The sequence below is a fragment of the Vicia villosa genome, linkage group LG6 (genome assembly GCF_029867415.1).
Source record: "Vicia villosa cultivar HV-30 ecotype Madison, WI linkage group LG6, Vvil1.0, whole genome shotgun sequence".
Taxonomy (NCBI): domain Eukaryota; kingdom Viridiplantae; phylum Streptophyta; class Magnoliopsida; order Fabales; family Fabaceae; genus Vicia; species Vicia villosa.
Window position 1 is genome coordinate 144,498,991 of NC_081185.1, and position 9,601 is coordinate 144,508,591.

Here is a 9,601-nt window from a genome sequence, read left to right on the forward strand (position 1 = left end):
ATGATTATTCATGAACACTAGTTTAATAGATACGTGTTTGGATTGTTTTTTGAATAAACACATGTGTTTTCTTTGGTAGTACATATTACTAATATACTATAGAGGAGAGATAACAACACTCTTTTTTCAACACTCTCTCAAACACCCACTTTCTTATTGGTTGAAACATGTATGAGTCTCTAACTTTGAAAATAGATCCCACATAAAGTTGTAGGTCTTACACATGTTTCAACCAATAAGAGAGTGAGTGTTTGAAAGAGTGTTGAAAAGAGAGTGTTCCTAACATTTCTCATATTTCTATATATTGATAAGAGAATTGATATTTTTACCCTCAAACTAACATCTACACCATATTTTAATACTGTTTTATTAAATTTATAAATATATATATATATATATATATATATATATATATATAATTTTAATTCAAATCATTCACAAAATCTTTATTCATTTGATACAGTGTATATATGGTGTAGCTTTTATCAGTGTACATATAACATTCCTTCATAAGAGAATTGAGTTTCATATAGTTCTTTCCGAATCTTACGCTCTGTCTAACTAGAACGAGAGTCACTTGCTGACTCAGTCCTACCACGTAGGACTGGAGTAGTGATAATGATGATAAAAAAAGCATATCAGATTATTTGTTTATGCTTGGAGAAACACTAATTTTATGGAGTTTAAGGAAGTAAGGAATTGTGGCTTTATCTTCATGTTAGGTTTGATAAGGACTTTGACTTCATATATCTTACAATATTGCCCATGTTGTGAAAAACGATGTCAAGAACAAAATATAATAGGAATTAGGGAAGATGAGAAGAACACAAGAATCGGTTATAACTGCTATTCTTTTACTTTCTCTTAAAATAAGATTACAAGTTTACAAGAATAACAAATAACCTCTCTCACCCTAAATTAGGATTTGCAGCTTAGCAATGATGAGAGACTAGTATGTTATTTATAATAAAACCTAACATACTAATTAATGGGCTTTTTCCACAAGGCCCATTACACAAGCCAACTTAATAAACAAGCTAACTTAACAAATTAGGGTTTAAACACTAAAACCTAATTTAACATGCTAACAACCCTAGCATCTTCGACACAAGCATGTGAACAACCTCCGACTTCATGCTTAATCCTCTCGAACCAAGAAGCTACCCTTCGACCATACTAGAGTTCGATCCAATGTCTCACAAATCTCCACCTTGGACCTAACTCTACAACGTCAAGGGAACAAACTAGCTTTCTTCATGCAGCTTTATCAACTGCATACAGTGGAAAAACTTGCAACTCGACAATGTCTTGGTGATCATATAAGCATCATTGTCTTCAGTCGAAACCTTCAGCACTTGGACTTCTCCATGCTCGATTATTTCTCTGACAAAATGCAGCCTCACATCAATGTGCTTAGTTCGCTCATGATAGGCTGAATTCTTCGACAGGTGTATTGCACTCTGACTATCACATTTAACAGTGATACCTCGACCTTGAAGTTTCATCTCCTTCGCAAAACCTTCAAGCCACAATGCTTCTTTCACAGCTTCAGTTAGGGCAATATACTCCGCTTCAGTGGTTGATAGAGCAACAACCTTCTGAAGTGTTGCTTTCCAACTAATTGCAGTGCCAAACATAGTGAAAACATATCCGGAAATAGATTTTCTAGAATCCATACAACCTGCATAATCAGAGTCGACATATCCTTCAATTTCTGCTTTACTATCTTCACCCAAGGCTCCACCATAAATTAGGACTCTGTTTAGAGACCCATTTATGTACCTTAAAATCCACTTCAATGCTTGCCAGTGAGCCTTTCCAAGGTTCGCCATGTACCTGCTTACAAGACTTACTGCATATGCTATGTTGGGTCTAGTACAGACCATAGCATACATCAAAGAACCAACTATATTAGCATATGGGATGCTATTCATATAGGCTCTTTCGACATCAGTACTGGGACACTGATCAATACTCAACTTGAATTGAGGGTTTGTTGGAGTCACAACTGGCTTCAAATTCGACATACCAAACTTTTCGAGAATCTTCCGTAGATATGCCTCTAGAGATAAGCATAACTTCGACTTATTTCTATCTCTTCGAATGTCAATTCCAAGAATCCTGGAAGCAGCTCCCAGATCCTTCATATCGAACTCCTTATTGAGTTCAGCCTTCACCCTATCACATCTTCGACATTGTTGCTTGCTATGAGAATATCGTCCACATAAAGCAACAAAATAACAAATGAATTACGAGGTCGAAATCGAAAGTAAACACAATGGTCGAACTGACTTCTAATGAAACTTATGCGTGCCATGAACTTGCCGAATCTCCTATTCCACTGTCGAGGAGATTGTTTCAGCCCATATAAAGATCTCTTCAATTTGCACACATATTCTTCCTTCCCCTTTTCGACATACCCTTCAGGTTTCCTCATCAGGGTTGTTTCATCTAGATCACCATACAAGAACGCAGTCTTCACATCCATCTGTTCCAGTTCAAAGTCGAACAGTGCCACCATGGCAAGCAACATTCGAATGGACCTATGCTTCACAACAAGAGAAAACACATCATTGAAGTCGACACCTTCTTTCTGAGTGAAACCCCTTGCAACTAACCTTGCCTTGTATCTTGCCTCAGCAGGTTTCTTGATCAGTTCCCAAGTATGATTATCATGAAGAGATTTCATCTCATCATCCATGGCCTTCAGCCATTCAGTCTTATTCCGACTCCTCATAACTTCCTTGTAGTCTCTAGGTTCTTCGTCTAGAACCTCACTTGCAGAGATTAATGCATAAGCTATAAGATCTGCATATCCAAGTCTCTGAGGTGGCTTGATGGCTCTTCTCGACCTATCTCTTGACAATAGGTAGTCATCGACAGTTTCCTTAATTTCCTCAGCATCTTCTGCTTCTTCTTCGACTTCATCAAGGATATGCAATTCAACATCAACATGCTCCACCTCAACAGGAATCTCTACCTGTTCCAGCTCTTCTGCACTTCGACCATCATCATCAGTTTTATTGAAAGCCATTTCAGCTTCATGGAAAACTACATCTCGACTGGTGATACACCTCCTGTGACCTGGCTCTAGGCACCATAGCCTTTAAGCTTTGACTCCTTCAGGGTATCCCATGAACATGCATTTCAGAGCTCTAGGTTCGACCTTGTCTTGCCTAATGTGAGCATAGGCTACGCAGCCAAATACTCTCAGTTTGTCGAGATCTGGTGGATGTCCCGACCAAACTTCTTCAGGTGTCTTTACATCTAACACTGTCGAAGGACATCTGTTTATCAGATATGTTGTTGTCGAAACAGCCTCAGCCTAGAACACCTTCTTTAACTCCGCAATAGTCAACATGCATCTGACTCTCTCCAAAATAGTTTGGTTAAACCTTTCAGCCAAACCATTTTGCTGTGGAGTACCTGCAGTAGTTCTGTGCCTTGCAATACCAGAGTCAGCACAAAAACTGTCGAACGCTTCCTTGAAAAATTCAAGGCCATTATCGGTTCTCAACCTCTTGACCTTCCTGCCAGTCTGATTTTCGACCAGAGTCTTCCAACTTTTGAAATTGTCAAAAGTTTCATCCTTAGTCTTCTGAATTAATACCCATAATTTTCTGGAATAATCATCTACTATGGATAGGAAATACCTTGCCCCAGAATGTGATGCACACCTTGCAGGTCCCCAAAGATCAGCATGGATGTAGTCAAGGGATCCATGTGTTCTTTGTTTGCCTTTGTTGAACTTCACTCTGCAAGATTTTCCAAGTACACAGGGTTCACAAAACTTCAACTTTTTGACTTTGTCTCCACCAAGCAGATTTTGTTTCCCTAATTCGACCAGACCCCGTTCACTGACATGGCCCAATCTCATGTGCCAGATTTCTATCTTCGACAATGATTTCGTGGATGCAACATTTGTCGAACCACTTACAACTTCAGCCTCAAGGGTATACAAGCCTTATTTCTTCACGCCTCTCAAGACTTCCTTCGACCCCTTCATGACTTTTAAGATACTTTTCTCTCCTTGGAAAACATATCCTTTCTTGTCGAATTCACCAAGAGAAAGCAAATTTCTCTTCAAATCAGGAACATACTTGACTTCAGTCAACAACCTTATTGACTCATCATGGAGCTTGAACCTCACAGATCCAATGCAATCTTGCAAGCCTTGTTGTTTCCCAGCACTACTGATCCACTATCTTGATCACATAATTCCTCGAACAAGTCTTTGTTTGGAGTCATGTGCCAAGTGCAACCTGAATCCATAATCCACTCCTTCCTAGAGTCACTGCTTGAAACCACAAGAACATCGGATGATTCGAAATCATCTTGAACAATGGCAGCGTTGCCATTATCCTTACCTCCATGATCTTTCAGGCGTTCAGGGCACACCTTTCTTGTGTGACCTTCCTTCTTACAATGATAGCATCGAATGCCAGATGCTTCGCCACTGTAGGACTTCGACTGGCTTTTGCCCTTCTTCTTGTCAAACTTACCATCCTTTCATAAGAGTTTTCCTTTGACGGCCAAACCTTCACCAACAGTCGAAGGTTTATGCTCCTTTCGTTCGTTCAGGTCCTTTGAATATATGGCTGATTGAACTTCTTCAAAGGTCAGGGACTCCCTTCCATACGAGAGAGTTTCTTTGAAGTGAGCATGTGATCGAGGCAAAGCGCACAATAGTAACAGCGCTTGATCTTCATCATCGATCTTCACATCAATATTTTCAAGATCAAGAATCAGCTTATTGAACATATCCAACTGCTCAGCCAACACTTTGTCTTCAATAATCTTGAATGAATACAAAGCCTGCTTTAGGTAGAGTCGATTTACCAGCGATTTGGTCATATACAAACTTTCAAGTTTCGCCCATAACCCTGATGTCGTCGTCTCCTTTGATACCTGTCGTAGAACCTTATCACCAAGGCTCAATAGAATTGCGCTGTGTGCTTTCTCGATCATATTTGTCTTCTCCACTGCCGTTAATGCAGCATTCATGGCTGCCTCTCCCTTCAACGCTTCCAAACAACCCTGCTGAACCAGTAGGGCTTTCATCTTCAAGCGCCACAGACCGAAATCATTCACTCCGGTGAACTTTTCAATCTCATACTTTGTTGAAGGCATCTTCTCCACACTCACCGCACCAATTTGTTGTGAAAAACGATGTCAAGAACAAAATATAATAGGAATTAGGGAAGATGAGAAGAACACAAGAATCGGTTATAACTGCTATTCTTTTACTTTCTCTTAAAACAAGATTACAAGTTTACAAGAATAACAAATAACCTCTCTCACCCTAAATTAGAATTTGTAGCTTAGCAATGATGAGAGACTAGTATGCTATTTATAATAAAACCTAACATACTAACTAATGGGCTTTTTCCACAAGGCCCATTACACAAGCCAACTTAATAAACAAGCTAACTTAACAAATTAGGGTTTAAACACTAAAACCTAATTTAACATGCTAACAACCCTAGCATCTTCGACACAAGTATGTGAACAACCTTCGACTTCATGCTTAATCCTGTCGAACCAAGAAGCTACCCTTCGACCATACTAAAGTTCGATCCAATATCTCACAGCCCAGAAAAGGTGAATGTAGTGGCAACTGGCAAATGTTGAACAGAAAACAAGTTCATCTCTCGATTGTGGCAGTGAAAGAACTGGAATTATTAGAGAAATTCCGTGACTTGAACTTAAAGGAGGATTCCTCAATCGGTAGTGTACATTGAGGTATAATTACAGTTCAAAATGAGTTGATGAGCGAGATCAAGACCCTCCAACAGATTGATGAAATAATGCAAAAAGAAGAAGAAACTGGTAGGAGCAGGAAAGACTCCTAAATATAAGTTGGGCTTAGATAATATTTTAGGATGCCATGGAAGAGTTTGTGTTTCGGATGATATAGAGTTGCGAAGATCCATCCTAGAAGAAGTTCATAAAAGCAAACTAAGTATTCATCCCAGTATGATAAAGATGTATCAAGATCTGAATAAATAAATAAAAAAGTACCTAAGAAGCCTTACTGCTTTAGAAAAACCAGTACTTTGTATTACAAACACATTCAGATTCTTGATTTCTGATCACTGTATAACATTTTGCAAACTGAAACAACAACCTAATTAATCACTACATTGATTTCATGCATCTTACTATTAACTTAACAAACAATACACACTAAATCACATACTTAGGCTGAAAAGGTTCCAGTCATAGAATTACAAAGAGAATTGCACAAGTTTCCATCACCAAAAAATATTAAAAGAGGTGCTTTTGCGGATAATCATTTAATCTTCTATTGCACGCTTTTTATTTAACTGCCCCCTTCTCTTCAAATAGGGATATAACCATTCCTTGCTCCAATTGTACACTACAAAACATTAATGCAAAAAAAAAAACATAAAGTCATATTAAGTCATCAATAACAACATTATTGAAAAGTGAAAAGATACAAAAAACAAAACTTCAATGTTTATCTGCCATGATAAAGCTTTTCTTACCCCAAGCCTTATATGCTCTTATTCCAATTCTTCTACCACTTCGTCTGGTTCATCTGCGGCATTGTGTGGGCGAGATGACTCTCCAATTTCCAGCTGAGGTTTTATAAGCAATTCAAGATGACCATCGATTTCTACTCGTTCAAGGTTGACGAGGCGATGAAAGTCATTAGGGAGAGACATTATATTAGGACAGCCTATGATATATAGTGTTTTCAGGCTGTTCATATCTGACAGCCACTGTGGAAGTGCCACAAGATTGTTGCAGCTTGAAATTGACAAGTATTGTAATGTATTCAAGGACCCTTGAAGCCAATGAGGAAAGATCACCAACTGCAGCATAGAAACAATAACTAGAACCTTCAATCTCAAGCTGGAGTTTTGTTCCTCATGTCCCTCTGAAAGTTCCAACATGTCACAGTTGTCCACTAGCAATGTCTCTAATGCAGGAAAATGTTCAATATCAAGTGGCAAAGACTTTAGAGCACTACAATTAGCAATACACAATACTTTGAGAGTTGAGAGTTTTATCCTTGCAAATAATGACTCTAGATTGCTGCAAAACTCGATTCTGAGAGTGTGAAGAGACCTCAAGTTTGCAATCTCATCCTCTGGCAAAACATGCTGCTTTGTTGTTATCTCCAAATGTTGGAGATTGATCAAGTTTTCTAAGCCTTTAGGAAGTGTCTCAAGTTCTGTGCAGCCACTAAGTATCAATATTTCTAAGCTCTGGAGGCTGCAAATAGAATCTGGAAGTCTCTTAATCTTTTTATTATTCTCAAGACTGAGATATCTTAAAAGCACCAGCTTCCCAATGGCCCAAGGCAAGGTCTCATACGTAGAATAGCTTAAATCAAAAAACCGTAGGTGTTTACATGTTGATATGCGTCTATTCAAGAGAGCTTTACTGTTTGGTCCAACTTCAGCAATAGGAAATAGTATGCTCTTTGCAAATTTTAAATTTTGGAAGGGATTTTTTTGAAACCCTGTGTTTTCAGTCCAAGACCAATGCTTGAAATAGGGATTAGCTGACACAAAGTCCTTCCTTGCAACATACTTTGCCAAATCATGCACCAAATCATGCATTTTGAAAGTGAAACCAATTCCATAGTCGACAAAATCTTGAAGAAAAGATATTGACAACAGTTCAAACAAATATTGGTTGGCACTATATTTCAATGTTTGATTTTGATTTCTGTTTGGAGCTGGAAGATAACCAAGTGCTCTCCATAGTGATGTTACATGAAAACTATCAAATGCATGACCATATGGGTAAATGGAGAACAAAGCAAAGCATTTCTTCAGAGCAGATGGCATTTGATCATAGCTTAACTTAAGTGATGGTAAAATCCCAACTGTATCTGGTGAATTCCAAATTTCGTTGTCTCTCACATTTTCCCAATACTCGGCTGTCTCATATTTTGAAAAAAGTAAACTTCCTACTGTTCTCACTGCCAAGGGAATCCCACCACATTTTTTCACAATTTCCCTTCCAATATTTACCAAATGTGGATACCTCATTGCTTCTCCTTCTTTAAAGGCCCATTTGACAAATATAGACAATGAATCTTCAAGAGAAAGACCTTCTAAACTATGCGAGGAAACGGTTCCCATCATGGAAGCAATCGAGTGACTGCGTGTAGTAATTAAGATTTTACTTCCTAGAGCACCCACTTGTAGTAAATCCCTCACCTCGGTCCATTGAACACGATCTTCATTCCACACGTCGTCTAGGACAAGTAGAAACTTTTGACCATTAAGTTTGTTTGTAAGATGATTTTGCAGTTGCTCGATATCTAAATCTCTATAATTTTGTTGGTAAGCAGGAACATCCACTTTAGCAGAGTCATTAGCAGAATTGATGATCTTAATAATCACTTCTTTAATGTCAAAGCTTCCTGAAACACACACCCACATCTTGGATGAGAAACACTCACTTATCTTGTCATCATTAAACACAAACTTTGCAAGAGTGGTCTTTCCAACCCCGCCAAGCCCCGCAATGGGAATAACAGAGAGATTTTTATCATTATTGTCATGTTGAGCCAAAAGCTTGACAATCTTTTCTTTATCATGTTCTCTTCCAATCACTTCTGAATTAATCACACGGGAGTATGTCATTTCTCCCCTGTGCGCTATACGTGTGTCATTGTGAGTTTCAATTGTCTGAAAACCAAACTTATTCCTATTAGCTGCAATGTTGTCTAACCGCCTGTTGATTTCATTAATTTTTCGAGCCACTCTAAATCGAAAAGCAATTGGATTAGAACATGAGAATAAGTGGTATAGATATACCTTGGTTATCATCATGCTAACATTAGCTTTGATCGCTTTCTTTCTTAGGTTTTGAAACTCAACTTCATCAAGCAAATTTTCCGCATCTATGAGGACGTTTGCTACCTGCCACAGCCAATTCTCCTGCTCGAAATTTTTCGGCTTTTGTTCAGCATCCATCAGCACAGATTTGATGTATGAAATAGTCTGTGTGAACCGTAGAATATCAGAATATACACACAGCACCTGAAATGCTTCTTCACATGCCCGAGAAGCAACCTTTGCTATCAGTGTCTCTGCCAAGTCGAAGAGCAATGACACCATAATCACTATACTAATCTCAATATCCCAAGACTACTGGTTTTGTTGAAACTATAAGTAATAGTTTATGGTTAGAGAACTTTTTTTTAGAAGATCTTTCTCGGTATATTATTATAGACATAATTGATCTCCAACTCTATATATCGTAACTTGTATTATGAATCTCAAGTCAATGGTGGTCTTTTTCTATGGTTTTATTTTGGCACTTATTTTATGACGTGTGAACAAAGACTAGAAAACTTGATCCAATTTTAACTTTTCTTTTTAATTTAGACTTTTTATCTCTCTCTGTCACGCAGAACTTTCTTCATCTTTTCCTCTGTGCTTTCCATCTTCCTTCTGTCTGTCTTCTTCTTTCCTTACTAGTAATTTAGACTGAAATACACTTTGGATATTTGTTTCACTTTCTTTTAATTTGTTTCAAAAATAGTCTCTTTGACGATAAGTGAACGTAGATAGCCTCTTTGGGTAGCAAAAATCCTTCAGTAAAGGTCTAACAT

General features: G+C 38.0%; 1 protein-coding gene across 1 annotated transcript; it reads right to left on the bottom strand.

Annotated features, from left to right (window-relative positions):
• Positions 1 to 5,753: 5,753 nt before the first annotated feature.
• LOC131612636 (putative disease resistance protein RGA3) lies at positions 5,754 to 9,316 on the bottom strand. Its single transcript, XM_058884397.1, has 2 exons — positions 6,510 to 9,316; positions 5,754 to 6,379 (listed from the first exon to the last, which is right to left on the bottom strand). Exon 1 carries the CDS (start codon positions 9,102 to 9,104, stop codon positions 6,528 to 6,530), a length of 2,577 nt encoding a protein of 858 aa, XP_058740380.1. The 5' UTR covers positions 9,105 to 9,316; the 3' UTR covers positions 5,754 to 6,379; positions 6,510 to 6,527.
• Positions 9,317 to 9,601: the final 285 nt, after the last annotated feature.